The sequence below is a fragment of the Quercus suber genome, unplaced genomic scaffold (assembly GCF_002906115.3).
Source record: "Quercus suber isolate HL8 unplaced genomic scaffold, Cork oak 2.0 scaffold_138, whole genome shotgun sequence".
Classification (NCBI taxonomy): domain Eukaryota; kingdom Viridiplantae; phylum Streptophyta; class Magnoliopsida; order Fagales; family Fagaceae; genus Quercus; species Quercus suber.
The window spans coordinates 721015-741440 of NW_027069600.1; the positions used below are offsets into that span (position 1 = coordinate 721015).

General features: G+C 33.7%; 2 protein-coding genes across 2 annotated transcripts in view; both read right to left on the reverse strand.

Moving 5' to 3' along the window:
• Nucleotides 1-15896: 15896 nt before the first annotated feature.
• LOC111996441 (cytochrome P450 750A1) overlaps nucleotides 15897-20426 on the reverse strand; it is a 30542-nt gene continuing 26012 nt past the window's right edge. The window contains exon 4 of the mRNA XM_065776673.1: nucleotides 15897-16532. Coding sequence (XP_065632745.1) covers nucleotides 16425-16532 — 108 coding nt within the window. The 3' untranslated portion in view covers nucleotides 15897-16424. The remainder of the gene's footprint in view (nucleotides 16533-20426) is intronic.
• Nucleotides 19512-20402, reverse strand: LOC136068861 (uncharacterized protein At2g29880-like). The gene is made up of 2 exons (XM_065776642.1): nucleotides 20023-20402; nucleotides 19512-19927 (listed from the first exon to the last, which is right to left on the reverse strand). The coding sequence occupies exons 1-2, from the start codon at nucleotides 20380-20382 to the stop codon at nucleotides 19661-19663; spliced, it is 627 nt and encodes a 208-aa protein (XP_065632714.1). The 5' UTR covers nucleotides 20383-20402; the 3' UTR covers nucleotides 19512-19660.

Genomic DNA, 20426 nt, shown 5'->3' on the forward strand with positions numbered 1-20426 from the left:
ACCACTTAGGGTCAGCATCACATGTTACTACCCATCATCATAAAACCCATCTCTACTCACCATGGCCCACCTCTACCATGGCATTGGGGCATCATGTGGAGTAAGGTGCCTTCATATGCTGCCCTTCATCACAGCTTATTGATCCAACTTGAGTAGGAAGACTGGGCAGGTCCCCCTTAAGGAGCCCTTAGGAGCATCACTAGTTAGGCATAAGGTGCCATGAGTATGTTGAGAAAACATGAAGCCATGTGATTGACTCAATGCTGCCCAAGCACCCACATTTCTCATGCCATCGTCAGCTACAAGTAAAACTCCTAACACACATACAAGAATAGTGTAAACAAAACTTTGCTAAAACTCAAATCTATTTCTCTATATCAACAATAAAAATAGATTATTAAAAGTTTTATTTTAAATCTCTTAATTTATGACTTTAACAAACTAAAACATAAAGTTTGAGAAGTAGCAAATGAAACCAATAAGGTTATTATTATTTTTTTTTTCAAAACCAAATTAAACTCTATAGTTTAAAAAACAACAAATTAAATATAAAATTTCAAAAAATAACAGATTAAACCTCAAAAATAATGTCATTACACTTAAATGGGTTAGTGTTTAATATATATATTTTTTTAAACTTCAAATTTAATTTATTACTTTTGGAAATTTATGATTTAATTTGTTAATTTTAAAGTCTTGAAGTTTAATTTTTTACTTTTTAAAACCTCGTGATTTGATTTGTTACACAACCCTAAGTTACATGATTTAAGTCTTTAAGATGCAATTTTCCCAACATTTTATGAGTTTAACAATAAGATATTATCAAAATGATACAAGTCTAGTAGTAAGAATAATCATAAACCAATAAAAGTTGGAAAATGTTAACGGATGCCTCAAGAGCATTTGTTAATAAACCATTTTTTGAAACTTTTTTGTAGGAAAAAAAAGCAATTGACTTTGTACGGTTTTAGACCCCTTAACCCAAATAGACTAACCTAGTTAATTAGCCAAGTGATTAGCTTAGTCAAATTATGCAAGTCTAGGTTATCACAAACACATAATTATATCAAGAATATAAAGCAGCGGAAAAGTAAATAACACAGTGATATGATGACCTAAGAAACCACACGGTAAAAATCTGGAGAGGATTTGACCTAGCTATCCTCAAGGTAAACTTGAATCCACTATTTGAAAGAATCGAAGTTCATATAAAAGGACTTACAAGCTCCCCGCTTGACTTCCTAATGCTACCCACCAGTAGAGCTTACTGACACGACCATGTACAAGCTCCGAATCGACGGACTCCTTCTTTCTTGGACTCTTTAATCAAGTACAAGCACCCCCGCTTGTGTATCTTTAAGTTCTTGAATCTGCAACTGAATGATCACCAAGTTCTTAACATAATCTTGAATCTTGGAAACCCTAAGTATATGTGAAGGAAAACACCTCTAGATCTCACAAGAGATTCACATAAACCGCAAAATATGAGCAACAAGAGCATCCAAAGCGCCTCTCAAAACATGGCTAGGGTTTCCTTTATATAGTGAGAGAAGTAGATCTGAAACCCTAATCCTTAATGGGCTTGGGCTGAGTTGGAAAATTATGCAGAAAAATGTTCTGGCCGAGATTCGATCGATCGAGTCTAATTTTCAATCGATCGAGCCAGGCCAAAAGTCACTAATACTTCTGCAGCCACTCGATTCCAACTTTACATAAAACGCCCACACTTTGAGCAAGTCTAAACAAGACTAATCTACTTATTTTGATCATGGTTTGCCAACAATACACATTAGAGTTCTAAATACATAAAATCCTAAGTCTTTAGAACCTAAGAAACTCCCCCTTTGGCAATCTGTGACAAAACACAAACATAAATCTCAAAGTTTACAAATAAAAGCCCTTTACATAAATAATGCTCATAAACACAAAAATTCAATCCTAACTACTATCCATCAGTTGCAAGTGTAGACAGCAGCTCAATTTAATCAACCTATATATTCCTGAAACACTCAACAAACGCATAAACGCATATGTGACAGAAAAACAATAAATCAACAAATATGCAAACTAACTCTCCCCCTAAGTTAGATACATCAAAAACAATGTTAACTCGCCCTAAACAGAACAAACAGGTCATCTATGTCTCCCCCTTTTTGTCACGTATTTACAAAGACTACTTAATCAGAAGGTAGACAGAAAACATACGCAACAGAATAAGAGAAAATAGAGACAACTCCCCCTATGAAGAGCAACAACTCCCCCTAAGAACCACAAAGGTTAAAAAAAATTTCTCCCCCTATAAAAATAGGAAAAACAAAACAAGTTTTGGGACAAAAAGTTTTGGGGAAAAATAAAGAGGGTGGGGATAAATAAAAAGACACAAACCAAGTTTAAAAAAAAAAAAAAAAAAAGCTAAGTTGAGGATACACATGAAGAAAAAAATATTCTCTCTTTCAATAAAATGCAAACATGGCACTATGTGACCCATAAACAGTTGCATGAGTAGAGAAAATATTTGCACATTGATTATCCATCATATCTCTTAAGAAAAATATTTTCTACAATTCACACATAAAAAAGGCATATACTAGAAAGTACATAGCTCAAAAATTAATCAATCAATTTTTTGATCAAGTTGAGTACCCAATGTAGCAAAGTGTATGCATGTGTGAAAACAATAAGAGATATAACTGCAAAACTGCAAGATGGATACAAAAAAAAAATGCAATGCATGTGCCTAAACACAAATGATGCATTAAAAATATGTCATGATGCATGCTCTAATGCAGTAAAACTAAGTTCAATTTCACAAAATTAGCTTGAGCACAGAGTTTCTAAAAAAAAACCCCAAAATTGAAAACCACTTGTTAAGATTTTGGAAAAAATTTGACTAATTGACCATCACACAAGTTAGAGGACAGATAATAATGATCAATTACATCAAATCAACAAGCCAATTTCATCAATTAAACCCAATTTGAACAAAATCCCCAATTCGGGTACATCCAAGCTCTAGAAATTCCAATTTCTCAAACTTTAAATACATTTTGCATTAAGATCAAGGAACTTTTAATCTTGGATGGCCACAACAAGATCACACACAATAAAATGTACCAAGTTTAGCAAAGAGTAACTTGTGTAGTGTGTGCAATTAGCAAACACTTGAGATACATGTGAGGTGATATGTGAATAGAAATCAATCACAAAGTCTACAAAATTCATCACATAGAATTCGAAAGAGACTATCACCCAAAGAGTTACATCATATAACTCCCACATCTCCTAGAACATAAGCTTGCAATCATGTAAGTTTCTTGATTTTTGCCTCATAATATACACACCAATTTTAATTATGTGATTTGGCATCAAGCCTAATAGTACACACCAATTTTAAGCATTAAGCAATTAAACTGAAGCTTTACCTTATGTTCCTTTTCTGCATGTGCTACACTTTCTCAAGTATAGAATCTTAAGATATGCACTAAGGTATTCATGATTGGCTAGTGAACAGTGGTGAGATGGTTATTTATGCCTCTCTCAAAACAATCAAGTCCAACAGTCAAATAACATGTGACTTCAAGATTAAGACAACGTGATAAACACCATAAACATCTTTCCCACACAACATGCACTACAAAGTTTCAACTAGTCAAGTGCAATGAATAAGCTCATCCAAGCTAAACAAGGTCCATAAACATTTTACGTAAAGATAAGGTGGCCAACCTTGATTTCAAATCCATGATATGTAATACAAAACACAAAAATCTTTTTGGTTTAAAAACAAATTTTATGACCAAAAACAAAAAGCATACATTATGCTCAATAATTAAAAATGCAAATGCAATGCATGACAGTGCTTAACTAAGCTATAGGGGGTACACAAACAAGAAATATCAATTTCTTAATTAACCCTTGAGTACATGTACAAACAAGTACATACTCACACAAAATCAGAACTAGCTTAGCATACTATTCAAGTTTCTCCACAATGTCAAGCATGTTCAAAATCAAGAGAGAGATATTATAACTCATGTAATCCTTAAGAAAAATAAAACAAGACTCAAAATAAAATATTTTTGTCTTTTTGAAAAATTTTCAATGTTTTTGGATTTAAAAAAAAAAAAAAACAACTTAAAAATAAAACAACCAAAAACAGAAACAAGATATGTCCACAAACAATTGAAAGAATTAAATCAGGGACAAGTCAGCAACACTCACCTTAGAGAATCTTTTCTCACCCATTTAGCACGAGTCTTCGGCTTTGTAGGTGAAAATTCATGAGAAGCAAAGTGTATTTGAGGAATTACATCAATCTTCTGAGAAAGACTAAAATCCTGCAAATTCCTTTCACAAGCCAACAAGCTCAAATTTTTCAAAAGAATATGAAACAATTTATATGGACTTATGGCAGGAGAAATATCATCACATATACTAGATTGAAACAAAGAATGCTTAATTTTTAATTTATGACAATTAGGACGAATGTGACCACGGATACCATAAAAGTGGCAAATATGAACAAATTTAGGAACATCAGTATTCCTAGTGGGGTTTCCGGTCATAGGCTTTGGTTCTTGCCTCAACAAAGAACAATTTTGTCTAATATGACCAACAACACCACAAAGGTGACAGGTAGGCACAAAAACAGATTTATTATGCTCTCTAACAGTAGGTTTAGACTTAGGTTTAGAAATTTCAGTGTCAACATCAGAACTTTTACCTTTGTCTAACCTAGCAAAATAAGCCTTTTCTTTATTATTCCTATTAAAAGGAGGGATATAAACTTTCTTACTTTTAGGCTTAAGAGAAACACAAACACTTCTATTATCAATAGCAAGCATGATATTAGTCAAATTTTCAATTTTAGCTTTAGATTCAACTAACTCTTGTTCCAAGCTTTTCATCTTCTCATCTTGAGAGGAAATTTGATTTCTCAAAAATTCATTCTTTTTATTAGATTCATCTAATCTAACAACCAATTCCTCTTTTACAAGATTAGCCAATTTTAACTCTTCCTTGAATTTATTAGCAATTTTTATATATTTCAATAATTCCTTACGAAGAGTTTCACAAGCATCAAAAAGATCAACAGAAACAAGAACATCTTCTTTATTCAAATTATCACAAACATGAGCAGAAAGACACTTCAAATTATCCATGATAACAGGGGTCAAGGATCAGCTCTTAGATCAAAAGATCTAAAACAAAAGAGCTACCCGCTCTAATACCACTTGTATGGTTTTAGACCCTTTAAACCAAACAGATTAACCTAGTTAATTAGCCAAGTGATTAACTTAGTCAAATTATACAAGTCTAGGTTATCACAAACACACAATCATATCAAGAATATAAAGCAGCGGAAAAGTAAATAACACAATGATATGATGACCTAGGAAACCACACAGTAAAAACCTGAGGAGGATTTGACCTAACTATCCTTAAGGTAAACTTGAATCCACTATTTGAAAGAATCGAAGTTCATACAAAAGGACTTACAAGCTCCCCGCTTAACTTCCTAATGCTACCCACCAGTAGAACTTACTGACACGACCATGTGCAAGCTCCGAATCCACCGACTCCTTTCTTGGACTCTTCAATCAAGTACAAGTACCCCCGTTTGTGTATCTTTAAGTTCTTGAATATGTAACTGAATGATCACCAAGTTCTTGACATAATCTTGAATCTTGGAAACCCTAAGTATATGTGAAGGCAAACACCTCTGGATCTCACAAGAGATTCACACAAATCGCAAAATATGAGCAACAAGAGCATTCAAAGCGCCTCTCAAAACGTGGCTAGAGTTTCCTTTATATAGTGAGAGAAGTAGATCTGAAACCCTAATCCTTAATGGGCTTGGGCAGAGTTGGAAAATTTTGCAGAAAAACGTTCTGGCCGAGATTCGATGGATCGAGTCTAATTTTCGATCGATCGAGCCAGGCCGAAAGTCACTAATACTTCTGCAGCCACTCGATTCCAATTTTACATAAAATGCCCACACTTTGAGTAAGTCTAAACAAGACTAATCAACCTGTTTTGATCATGGTTTGCCAACAATACACATTAGAGTTCTAAATACATAAAATCCTAAGTCTTTCGAACCTAACAGACTTTTTTGACATTTTTTTTATATTTCCTATGAAAGTGATATTGAAATTTTTCTAAAATGGTTCAATAACAAATGCCCTAAAGGCGTCTGTTAACAAGTCCCACGAAAGTTTAAGCATCAAATTTTTGGTTCAAAGGGACAAAGTTGAGTGTGATGGAGGGAGAGTGACATTAAACCTCAATTATATCATGGCTGCTAAAATCAGTGTCTTTGTTTTACATTGACATTCGCTTTCCGAGCTCTGTCAATAAGGGGCATTCTGTAGACACTCGATTTTGCATCCATGATTTAATCAAGGAAGACGACTGGAATGACCAATTATGTACCCAAAATTCATGATTGTATTGTATATTTCATATCATAAAAATGATCTTGAGGTTCTAATGGTCGCAACGGTATGCCTGGCTTCCAAATTGGACCGGCGGATTGAAAGATATCGCATGATGAAGTTTGCACGATTAGCATGCATTGTGTCTAGGTGGAATCAACCAAACATGATTAATTTAAATTAATTTTGATTGCCTAGACAATTAAAATTAATTAAATAATTTAGTGATTGGTTGTTAGTGAGTGTCAAAAATAGGCTTACTTGCATGAGAATAAAGGGGATAATTGGATAACAATAAAATTGTGGAAAATCAAGACTTTTAGAGTATTTATCTACAAGATAATTGTTGCTGAAAAGACCTGAATTATCCAGAAAAGAGTTTAATTTTTGGAATATGGATTAAAAACATGTCTAAGTGCAAGTCCCGACTCAAAAAATCTCAAAAAATGAGTCCAAAATGGACTAAAACTCAAACGAGGGATCGACACCCAAAAGCGCCATTCAGCACTTTTGGAGTGCCGATTGGCACAAACTCAGGCCCCGGCCTGAGGGCACTTGGATTAGGTTAAAACACATCCTTCTCGATTTTTTAGAGATAAGGACTCGCGTCAGGTCATATTTTGATCATCTAGCTAAATTTTCGAACACCCCAGCCTTTATAAATAGAGACTGGATCTCAGAATTCTGCACACTTTTTCATGCTCTCAAATTACACCTCTTTCTGACTCTCCTTTCTATTATTTTCTCTCTTATGTTAAAGATGTTCTGGAGGCTCTAGCCTTAAGAATTTCTTTTTTGTAAGCAAGGTATTTTAGGTTTCAAAGATAATTGAATAAATTTTTTTAAACCCTAAAATATTCCCTCAAGAAGAAGAGTACGTCCATGCAAGAGGTGGTTCTTTCTTTACCCTTTTTTCTGTTTCTTTTATTTTGATGATGCATGAGTAAATCTTCTTTTAGTTTTAATTTCTAATACTCGTAACATGTATGGTCAATATTTTTTTTTTTTGGTTAAAATATGTTCTTGATGTTTTTACTGTCATGATCTATCTTTTTGAGTTTCAAAAATCTGCTTATTATCACATCTTTTTCAAAACCAAAAACAAATTTGTATCTTCCTTATATGCAAATCTGAATTTCTACCTAAACTAATTTGTATCTTCCTTAAATGAAAATCTGAATTTTTACATAAAAACTGATTTGTATCTTCCTTAGATGCAATTATTAATTTTTACATAAAAACTGATTTTTATTTTCCTTAGATGCAAATTTGAATTTTTTATTTAAAAACTGATCTATATCTTCTTTAGATGTAGATTTGAATTTTTTAAACATAGCAGATTTTGAAATAAAAATAGAAGGTCATGAGTAATGATGTTCTGTTTATTATTTATTTAATTTTTTATGCAAATAGCGTAAGTTTATTTCATGAGTGTAGTTCTCTTCTAAAAAATCTTTTTTTTTTTTTTTTTAATTTCACAAAAACAGATCTGATTTTTTTTATTTTATTTTTTTAAAAGCACTCTATGTAGTTCTCTTCTAAAAAATCTTTTTTTTTTTTTTTTTAATTTCACAAAAACAGATCTGATTTTTTTTATTTTATTTTTTTAAAAGCACTCTATAGATTTTTTTGGTTCATTTACAAAACGAATCTGATTTATTTTACATGCAAACCAAAAACCAATTTTTTACTTTTGTTCCAAAGCAGATCTGATATTTTTTTAAAGCAAAAAAACCTTGTTTTACTTGATAAAAAACAAATCTGACTTTCTTCACCAAAACTAATTTTTTTAACCTATACCAAAACGAATCTAAATTTTTTATGAATCAAACCAATTATTTTTTTTTTTTATTCACAAAAACAGATTTGGAATTTTTTTAAACAAAGAAGAGGATGCATTCATAAATAGATTTATGTGGCTTAGTTTAGTTAAGTGTTCCATGTATGCAACATATCATTCATAAAGGGGTACATTGTGTTAGTTTTTAGATCCCTGTAAATTAGATTGTTTCACCAAATTAATTAACCAAGTGGATACTTAGGTTTATTATTAAGATCTAGGTCAAACAAACATACATCATATATGTAAAGCGGCAGAAATATAAAAATCACAATGATATGATCACTTAAGAAACCAAACCGGTAAAAAACTTGGGGAGGATTTAACCTAACTATCCTCAAGGTAAAAAGCAAATCCACTATAGAGAATTGAAGTTTATAATAAGACTTAGACCACTAACATTCTATTGCTACCACATGTAGAACTTACTGACACGACCAGGTGTAAGCTCCAAATCCACAAACTCCTTCTTTATTAGGCCTTTGCAACACAAGCACCCACACTTGTGACTTTGAGATTTCACTTAAAGGTTTAGCAACACAAACTTTCCTGTTTGTGACTCCAAGACCACCCTTGAAGGTTTAGATCTTCAACTATTGTTGATCTTGATGCAGCAACTTCATATCTATCGGATCTTGAGATTCTTCAAGGAATAACACCAGTAGAAGATATGAGAGAGCTTTTGGGTACAATACCCTAGATACAAAGAGAGGCACACTCTTCTCTCTCTAAAAAGCCTCACAAAAACGTGCTTAGGGTTTCCTTTATATACTAGAAGAAGTAGATCTGAAACCTTAATCCTTAATAGACTTGAACTGCTATTAGGCTGAACTTAAAATTCTCTAGACCCGTATTTCGATTGGTCGAGCCTATCTTTCGATTAGTTGAACTAGGCAGTTTCTGAACTCTTCTTTCTAACGCTTGTATATTCTTGAATCTTGACTTGTATCACATTGAGCATTGTCTAATAATACCTATAGACTCTAGAATCTATATCTAAACAAGTTTGTGTTCATGGTTTGCCAATTGTTCTAAACTTTTAGAACCTAACACACTGGTCATGAGAGTCTAGAAGTTTAGACTCTGTTTGGGCGGAATGGATGCCTAACACCTTCCCATTCCATATCCTAGCCTCTGAATTTAGTGTCTTTGGATAGGTAGACCTAAGCTTTATCTTTGTTTTTATTTTTGGATAGATTGTAACTAGGACAAAAAGCCATGCATTTTTTGGTAGTTTGTAACTAAGACCCAAAGCCATGTTATAGTACTCAATTTATCAAGTTTGTATTTTTTTATTCAATCAATGAGAATGGAACAATTCAGTCATGTAAAGTTGTATTTAATTTTTTTCTTATTTTTTAGTATAAAAAATAAGTGGCAACTCCACACCACTTACCCAAAAAGAGAGATGTCTTGAAAAAGCACTCAAAAATCTCTTTTTTGGGGGCACTTTTGTGGTCTCTCACAGTTACACCTTTTTATAGCCATTGATTTTCAAAATATCTAACGGCTAAAAAGAAAACATCATTATGCATATTGTTATTAAATGGACAAAACTTATACAATACCTTAAGTGTTGTTCCTTAGGTTCCCCTCTTAATATTTAGCCATGTGACTATTTAACAAAAACATACACTTCCATCCCATGAGAAAAAATCCACATGACAGAATCTTAAAAAGGGAACCTAAGAAACATCACCTAAGTACTGTATCTAAGTTTTGCTCTTATTAAATACTTACCTAATTAATAACATTCTTAATATCTCTCTCCTTATTAATTACACTCACAAATCTACTAGCTTTTAGTGGGAGAGAGAAAACAAACAACAAATTTGGCAAGATCATGTGTATTGCTCCAATCTACCACCACCTTGTCTCTCAACCCCACCTTGTCTCTCAACCTGTGACTCATTTTCTCATTCTATTAATTAGGAACAAAATTTTCATTTTCTCTTAATTGTTTTGTTTCTTGTCTTTGTGCTCACCGAAAATTGACTCAGGAATTTGATTGAGGTAAATTCTTTAGCTTGATTACAAGAGTAAATATTAGAGAGCAAAAACTAAGAGCAAACACCATCAATTTTTCATTTCAATTATTAAACTGCTAAAATTTTTATTAAGAGGAAAAAAAGGGAATGAAGGAATAATAAGAATCAAATTAGTTGCACTTCAAGCTAGCAAAGTGATTGACTTTCAGTTTCATCTCTTTGTTATTCCATCTCTAGGCCAAAGTCCATTTACTCCGCCTCTTCAATCTTGCTTCTCGTTGAAGACCACCTTAATGGTGTTTGGAGAGTGAAATTTATATTTAAAAAATAAAAAATAAAAATTTTTAATATGAATATGAGCGAAAGACTTCTCTACCCAAATTATTTTTCTTCTGGTACTACTTCAACTTCTATTCTACATTTTATATTTAGCTAATTCATTTCTATGTCCTTAACTGTATCAAAAATCAAAAACCAACAACAATATCAAGAGAAAAGATTACATAAATATGTATGAGAGAGAGAGAGAGAGAGAGAGAGAGAGAGAGAGAGAGAGAGAGAAATAAGTATACATTTTTTGGGTTTAGAGATAAGTATGGAATATCATAAATAAGAAATAATAAATGAGATCCTAATCTCAGTATTAATGAGTGTCTTTTTCTAACCGTTAAATTTACTTAAATCCAATAGTTTAGAAAATTTGTAACTCTAAAGAGTTACACTAGATGTAACTTGAACACATCTCATATATATATATATATATAACCCATTTGGCCACATTCGATTAAACATCTCTAACGCTCTTGAGTCTTACAACTCAAAATTATGCTTAACCTCCACTAAGAGAAGTATAAATTATTTGATGTGTGGTCATGACAGAGATTATGTGCTTAATGTTTAAAGCCTCAATTTATTAGTTAGGGAAATGTAATTAACATTTGATGATTCGAAATATATATTTGTAATATTATATTTCCAAGCAGTGGTGGGAAAATAGCACATCAATTTTTTATTTTTATATATTCTTTTTAAAAAGAAGTCAATTATCATTAAAAATATTTGGGCCTTTTTATAATGGAGCTGGGGCCTTGGGCCGGCCTGGAGGCAATTTTGGTATAAACCTACGGATTGTACTGATAAGATGCATAAAATGGCATATGGCTGACTTAAATTGCACCAGGGAGAATGTGGAATGAACCAACCAATGCAAGGCTTCGATCTGTGTACTGTTTGCTACCTCCCTAGTTTATCATATTTTGAGCCTTCCTCGACCATCCTTGGCTATTATGGATGGTGATAGGCCACAATTTGAATGACCCCTTATGATTAAACCTAATTAATTAATTAGCCAAGTTGTTAATTAATCAATTAATCATGCAATTGCGTGGAAGCACAAACAAATCACCAAAAACTAAATATGCAGCGGAAATTAAATAACACGGTGATTTGTTTACGAATGGGGAAAACCCTAACGGCAAAAACCCCACCGGGTGATTTTCAGGTCACCACTCCTGAAACTCCACTATTATCAAATCAAGTGGTTACAAGTAAAGGAATCCCAAGTACCTTACCAACATACAGTTGAACCCTTACCCCAATACCCAATTGGACTTGATCTGTAGCGACAGTTCCCACCTTTGATGCACGGCTCCCAAGTACATGACTAACCAATGCGCGGATCCCAGTACGCGACTTCTAAACACCAACTAAGAAGGAGAGATTGGCTCAAAGTTCTTCAGTTCATCCTTTATGATGAATAACAGGTAGATGCTTGGTTACAAAACCCTTTGGTGCAAATACACAGCAACTTCTTCAGAGAAGATGAACTAGGTCAAGAACTTTGTCTTTTGATCACAATTTGCTTGAACAGAGATTGCTCAATGCTTTTGCAACTTGTGTACAATTTTACGGCTCTTAAAACAATCCTTTTATATGTTTAGGGTAAGAAGAAAAGAAGGCCCAAAAGCATATTCACGGATCCCAAGAAAATCAGATTAGAAAATCTAAAATTTTAAATCTTGACAGATAGCAGGTGTCGAGGTAGCTATCGAGCAGGTGTCGAGCTTTAATGAAATTGCACTTCAGCTTGCTTTTTCTTGGACAGACTTGATGACTTCAACACTTGACCTTGAAACCTTGTTTCTTGAAGTATTAAAAACACCTAGAACTACCCAATTACAAGTAGAGTGCGTTTTGTCAAAGGATTAGCCAATTTACATAAATAAGCGACATATGTTCTTAACAAGTGAAAACATATATGTCCCAACAGATGGAAGATAGGCTTAATTATATCATGCCAAATGGCTCTCTGGTTAATACACTGTTAAAATAAATTAGTGTGCCTTTCACAGAGCAATGTCTCTCTCCCAACCAAATCCCATTCAAAGTATTATCTTGGAAATAAATTAAAACCACAAAACTCAGTTATTTATCATTAAACAAGCACTTTGCTTGTCACATAAGCTGGAGGCTTAGTTGCTTTTATTTTATATATATATGACATAGGTTCAAGGTATACATTTTTTTTTTTTTAACTGTAGGTTATCATTAGATCTAACAGTGAGCAAAACACTATTAACCATGTTTGTAGAGTTATTACATACCTATGTTAACTAATTTTACTTAAAATCCCACATTTATTGCCATCCACACTCCTCAGTCATTTTGATTAGTGGAACAAATATTGTGGGCAGATGTAGAGGAAGAGCCAATCCATGTTGCATTTGATGATTGAATAAAGCTCTGACTTTCCATTGAGTTTGGTCGTGAGCTATCACCATATTGATCTCTTAGGGCTTCAAACCCCCATTCATCGCCATAAATACTTGGACCTCTTGTCAATTCATCAATGACTATCCGGCCTTCAAGCATGTTCACTACTGTAGTCATGACAGTCCTAAGCACTGGTGATGGATTAGTGCATAATAAAGCTACTTTAATCATTCTAAGTGCCTCTTCCTTGCTCAAATCAGACCCCAATTCTAGATCCACCAATTCCATCAAATCCCCTCTCTATTGTAATACGATGGCCTAAAATGACAAATGAAAAGAGTTTGTAAGTTATTAAAAAGAAAAAACAAACAATTCAATTTTGCTTTTTTCTATCAATGATGTTCCCCAAGTTGGCAAACAATAGGCATGTTAATTAAATGGGAAAAATACTATCACACACATAGTACACACGCTCACAAAAAATAAGGGAAAACATTATTTGAAGTCACGACTTCAAACTTCAAAATCGAGACTTCAAGCCACGTTTTCCCTTGTTTTTTTGTGATTGTATGTATTATGTGTGTAATAATGCGTGAAATAAACATTACTCTAATTAAAATATGAAAAGAAAATTAACAGTTAATAACGAAAAAAAGAATGACTTTTCATTAAAATATAAAAGCAATTGATATCAAAATTTGTTTTGCAAATTCATCCTTTTTCATTTATTAGCCAAATATAACTTAATTTTCCTGTATTTTAATGATATCTAATGAGTTTTTTTTTTTTTTTTTTTTGGTGTGTGTCTGTGTTTGTTCTTAAAAGAATTTTTTTTTTTTTTTTTTTTGGGTAAATGCAGCTTACCATCTTGCATTGTACAATGGAGTGCCATAAATCTGTTAGTACACATGGTTTAACACACTTGCAATAAATTGTGAAAGAAAATAAGATTTGATTACCAAAAATAAAAAGATTAAGTTTTGTAACAAAAGTTTTCCCATGAAGAACCTCAGTTTCTTGAGGCAATATACTAAACTAAGACACAACTAGAATCAAAGTCCATAGAGAATGCTTTTAGCCTTTGATAAGACAAAGCCAAAATGAACAACAATCATACAATCTAAAATGTCACCTTACATCTCATAGCTTGTGCATTTCAGCAGCATAGCCACACTTATTGACCTTAATCACTGTACTACAAAAGTTTAATGTATTCCTTCACCAATCTAACATCAAACTCGCAAAACATAAATTCTTAATTGACCCAACACATTGTTTCCTGTAGAAATTCTACAAACATATAAAACACAAAATCTAGCAATCCCAATTGTTTCCTGTATACATTCACCAATAATAATAAAAACTCTCATTTGAACTAACATGATAAAAAGAGATATACAATTTTAAAGTAAGACCAGTCTAATTTTTCAAAAGCTATAGCAAACATGTAAAACACAAACTATAATTAATCCTAACAGTTTCCCTATGGAGTTGCATTTTGGCAACATGGAGTTGGGTATTCAATTTGGAATTAGATGGTATTAGGCTTTGTTGTTATATGAAAAGTCATGTATTGAAGCCTAGAATATAATTCCAGAGCTCCAGTACCACAGTGCCTAATTCAGAATCATTAAACCTCTAGTCTGTTTGAGAACTTATAAATATTAATAGGCACAAATTATATACATTTTTATCAAACACATAATGTATATAACAAACCCAGAATCAGAGGTTGATGCCTACTCCCTCCCCTACCTCCAGGCTCCAGCTTCACAATCCCTGTCTCCACAAACCCTCTTTACTCACCCACAGCCCAGAGAAAATTATTAATGTGTTACCCACCACAAACCCCACAATTTGCAATTAGAAAAAAATTAGAGATTTACCCCCACAACAAACTCCAAAATCACCAAAAGAGAAGAAATTACTGGAGGGGGCTTCCGTTGTAGTGGAGCAGCTGTTGAAAGAGAGAGAGGGAGACTTGGCATTGGCAGAAAATCTAGAGGATTTGAATTCTTGGTGGAGAGGGATGGAAGCATTAACGTTTAACATTAAGCAACTTTTCATTAGTTTCAAATGGAAAAAATAAAATAAAAAGAAGTCAGGTGTTATGTTTTTATTAGTGGAGCATGAAGTGGACCATAATATATGAGACAGAAGATTTGGACATATCAAAATTGCATTCATCAGTTGTTGAGTTCCAAGGCCCCTTTGACAAAACAACCATTTGAAGCGTAGTGTGAGGTTGAAGACTTAGTAGGTGTTTAGACAAAGAATGCGAGAGGTTGATCTGTAAGTCAATTCCTATAGCAAGTAACCATCTATCCAATAATGTTCCGACGCATCTTCTTCCAGCAAACTCAGGCAGCGTCAAATTGTAGACTTTAGTATCTTGCAAGTCGAAGAAGCTACGTGTTTGACTTGGTTCATTATTGCTTTGTTCGTTTCTCTCTGCAAGAATATGCCTAGGACACTACGAGGCAATCGGGGTTTTCTTGAGTGAATTAAGAAGTGATTGCCATTACTTGCATACAACACCAGAAATGATGAGATCATTAATAGAAATCTTAGTCAGAGATGTCTAACATTTGTGACTAATGGTTTGAAAAGATACGGCTTATAATTACTATTACTTAACTAGAGTTTTATTAGGAACATGTCATATTATGAAAAGAACACATTGTCCAAGCAGATTACAGTCGAGAGTACTCAGACTAGAGAGGCCAAGCCAACTGATGATAGATTGGCTTGCTGACAACATTCGGTTTTACTTCTAAGGAATACTGCCTCCATAACTTTGTTACTCACATTGTAGGAGAGATTGAAATTTTGTCACTTTAATGGAGAATAACTACTGGAAAAGAAGGCCAGATGTCAGCTTTTAAGGAATACTGTGTCCATAACTTTGTTTTACATTGTAAATGCTATACAAATTTTGTACAAATTTTATTTGGTAAATCAAAACATCCCCATACATATTTTTGTCAGTGATACAATACAAAATAAACTCCCTTCTGGAGAAAAAAAGTGTCTGCTTACAACAAAAAGAAACCAGTTCTATGTTCTAAATCCAAAGGCCGGGAAGAAAAGCACAAGGCTCTGCTGCAATAATAGGCCCAGAGTGCTTCAAAAACAATTTAAAAACTGTCATGGCAGTCAGTCAGCACTGGAGCTATTTAAAAACAGGGAGGAAAAAAACATGAGCAAAGATTGGTTTTACTCATGTAGCATCCTCCCGTTTCACAGCTAACGAGCAAAAATCAAATTTCAAATTATGAAAATGCTTCCCCCATCAACTTTGGAAAAGAAAAGGGTAAAAAAGAGTCATAAAAATGAAAATGAAAAAAAAAAAAGACAGATGTCTTGCCATCGATGACTTGCAATTAAAAGAGACAAGTGATGATGCAGAAACACTCAGATCCACATAGCAAGATTTTGGTTTCTTTACTTTCAGCTGCTCCTTCTTACAAAAACTATCTTTGGACTAAGAGGAGGCTGAAAACCACCATGGTTCATCGATGGATTTAAATCACACTGAGATCCTGACTGAAGCCTTATCTGTAAGTTTGATTCAAACAAAGAACAATCAGAATTCATAGAAGGTAGTGCAGAATGTCCATATGTTGGCAACACCAATTTCTTGGCCAAATAGGAAAGAAACAGAGCAAGGGATAAATAGAAATTTTCAACTTAAAAGAAACAAATCCAATATCAGAAGTTCAGAAACTGACAACAGATTTACTGTCTAATAAGTTTAGAAACTTGTTCATAATTTCAGACTTTCAAAGGAGCAAACACTGACAAATCAAAATTACTGAAAAACTTGAATTTCTAAGGCAGCAGCAATTTGAGAGTTTCTACAAGTACCTTACAGTTTTTTATGGATTAGAAGGATCTAAAAATAAGGAAAAAACTGCACTTTCTAAGCCTTGTAGGTATTCTAAATTCCTGTGGTTGCTCTGAAGTGTGAAGCTCAAGAACCTCAGGAGAGATGCTGAACTGAAGTAATTTAGTGTAATGCTAGGTTCTCTATCTTTTATCCCATAGAAAAGTGGTAAGGCACCAATAAGCCTCTCTATTGAGAGATCTCAGCCATTATCCTATTGTACACTATCTGGTCACCTATTGTTTCAGAATTTTTAATTCAACTCCCAGTCAGTGGTTTAACCACAATCATTATCAGTGGGCAACTTGCTCGTCAACAATCCCAGCATACATTCTATTTGTTTATCTTTTCTAGCCATGAGAAACCTTGAATTAGAAAGGGTGACAGCTTATTCTTAATCATGCTAGAAGAGTAAAGGCTGACAAGCACTAGGGTATTGGATATCCAGAGGTTACTCAAGAAGCAGTAAATCAATCTTCCAAATTACAATGCTCAACATATCTAATGTCCCTGAAATATAGTCACGTTCTATTTTAATCCCTAAAAATTTAAAATGTCCCCTATTTCATCCACTTTGGCTAAGTTTTACCAGTGTGTCTAAAGGAATGCATAATTTATGGATAAACATAGAACCTAGACTATGTTTCAGGGATGAAAAGAATATAATTTGTGTTCTATTTTTTGGCAAAACTACAAACTGAAAGTCAATTGTTGCCAATAGTAGAAACAGCAAAGTTCTTTTTCCTTTTCTTTTTTTTTGCATCATGCCAGGTGAAACCATCTGCTATATACTTAGTTGACTTTTATGAACTATTTCATATAATGCCTTACCAGAAAAGAGAACACAAACAAAATTACAGAAAAAACAATTTTTCCTCATTACTATTACCTATCATTAATATAACTTGCTTGACTATTTGCTTTGGTCCAAGTGAAGCCACCATTTCTAAAGTATTTACACACATGACCACTTTGAAAATAAGTATCCTCCTCTCGTCCAAACATAACATATGCGCTAACATGCACAAATGGACATTTATGGCACTGAAGATAAATTCCCAGAATTTATAAAAAAATAGTTCACTGAGCAAATGTTTTATAACAATCAAGTTTAAAAACAGAATGTTCACTGATTGCCATTCCTTATCTAGATATTTGTAATTATTATGTATACACAAATTCCACTGAATTCTTCATCTGCTATAATAGGATATAAACATTTGGAAGTTGGATCTAAGATAAACTCTGTGCATTGCAAGAGAGAAGAGGTGCACACAAGCAAAAGAGAGTATTTTCTATATGAAGTAAAGCAAAGTCTTACCATTTTTCAAGGAACATCTCTGTAGCAAAGGCCCAGATGACAAAAGACGGGCAGATTCGTAAACAGTTGCTAACAATAAAGGCATCTTATCAACACATTGTTGGTCTTGTTTTATTAACCCTTTCCTAGAAGTAATAATCTCTGAGTAAATCTGCAGAAAAATATGCAAAAAACAGACTGTTGATCTGTGCCTTAATATGCCACCAAAAAACATTGGCAACCAAAAATTTGTCTTTTTAAAAGCAAGAAAAAGCAGAATTAGAATGACAATTAAATCACACTTTTAATTCTATCCCTGATCAATGGAACCCATCAAGTTCTTGCGTAAAAAAGGCTGTACCCAGTGCACAACTTTTGCAGGGTCTAGGAGGGCTCATGTAAGGACCAGTTTCCAAAACATTAGTCAATACAACTGCTATATTTATCTTCCCAATTTTCATTCTTAGCACAACAATTTGTTAAAAAGGGAGGAGATGCTGTCAGTTTTCAACATCTATTTCATAGATAATTGATCAAAATTATTTTTTACTATGTGGTTGATCTCGACTAATCTATTCAAGATCCATAGCTGACCTCATAAAATTTGGGACTAGCACTTTGTTATTGTAGACCCTCTAAATAGAACCAAAATATATGTATCATGACATGATATTTGTATCTTAAAGATCCCCTCCCACCCCCCCCCCCCTTACTACCCAACCTCCCTGGTGCAGTCGAGTGCATGTGCATCTCTGCCCAGGCTAAACCATTGGCTAGCACCAGATTCAATCCCAAACTGCCACCGTTCCCCAGCCAAACCCCTGTCATCTTGAATCCCCATACTGCATACTGAGTACTGACTTCAGTACTGTACCAGGAATTAGAAGCACTACATGGATCAATATAATTTTGGTAATTTTAGTTCTATGTGGATATGGACAACATAAATGATTATATGACAACATACTTGAATTTCATCCATGGAGAAAATACTAATACATATAGTAAAGATGGTGAGCTCAAAAGTTCAAACCTATTATAAAAGCTATTTTAGCCTGAAGAGGCTATTGAGAACTACAACCTTAATTTAAAAGTTAAAGCAGAATAGAATTAAGTAGCATTCTTCTTTTCTTATTAGGTAAATAGGGGGGAGGGAGCCACTGGTGGGGTTCAAACCCAGTGCCCAAGCACCAAAAGACGTAATGGAACCACTAGGGTGTCTCTCAAACCCCAGCACTAATATTAATTTTTAAATAGAGAATAAAAGGTGGTACAATAGAAAGAGAGGAGGGAAGGGGGGGGGGGTGCGGGCTGTGGGAGAGGGGAGGAGATAATGCAACTGAAACTTTCATTCTTCTCTCAGCTTCCTCTGGCTAAATCTTGAAGCAAGATGCAATGGTGGCCATATGTCTGTTAGTTTCTTCATACTTCTTTCCAAATTCGTTCATTATTTTCATTAGGTCTCAGTTAGTTCATCATTGGATCTTGGCCTCTTCTTATTTAGATTCCTTGAGCTAGCACCTTGATTGGGTATTTGTGTTTGGGAACCATAACCATTTCCATATCGATCTCTTCAATACCAGCATTTTTTTCTGTCTCAGCTACATTTGTAGGAGCTTGGTTTTCTTGTCCTCTAGTTAACTCCTTTGTTGCATCTATAGCATGTTGAGCTCTATACCCACTGGCCCTATCTTTACCAAACACAAGTGCTAAGTCATCAAAATGAGGGAAGCACTTATTCAGCAATCCCTTAGCATCTGGATGACCCTGATAGAAAACAAATATATATAGATATATGTATATTCAGTAATAAAATAAAAATTGGTCTTTAAACATGAATGACAAAAAAATAAATAGATCACCTTGACCCAATCTTCAAAAATTTGCTCCTCAACCACAACCATTTTCTCATTATCATTCCAACCAAAACCACTGGCATTTGGACCAAGCATGTCAGCTATTGCCCGATATTGTCTTCTTAAAGTTTTGTATCTAGATTCTATATGTGGACTTGCCTTTATACCACATCCTGGCAATTTCTTCTCCATCAATTTCTCTAATTTAGCTGTAAATCCAGGCTTAAAACCATTGTCTGCTTTCCATTTAACATCGCCAGTCAGTTCCAATAAACACTCAACCAACTTATTATCTTCTTCAGTTGTCCATTGAAATTTAGTTCCTTTCTTTCCTCCATTGACAGGTTCACTATTTGTATTTTCCATGTCTATGCAAAAGTTGAACATTATACATAATTATCCAAATAAGA

What these genes read in the sequence shown, in the direction of transcription:
- LOC136068861 (XM_065776642.1), bottom strand. Translation starts at nt 20,382, where the DNA reads ATGGAAAATACAAATAGTGAACCTGTCAATGGAGGAAAGAAAGGAACT. An exon ending in TTTTTGAAGATTGGGTCAAG is followed by an intron (nt 19,928 to 20,022) that starts GTGATCTATTTA and finishes GTTTTCTATCAG; the next exon opens with GGTCATCCAGATGCTAAGGG.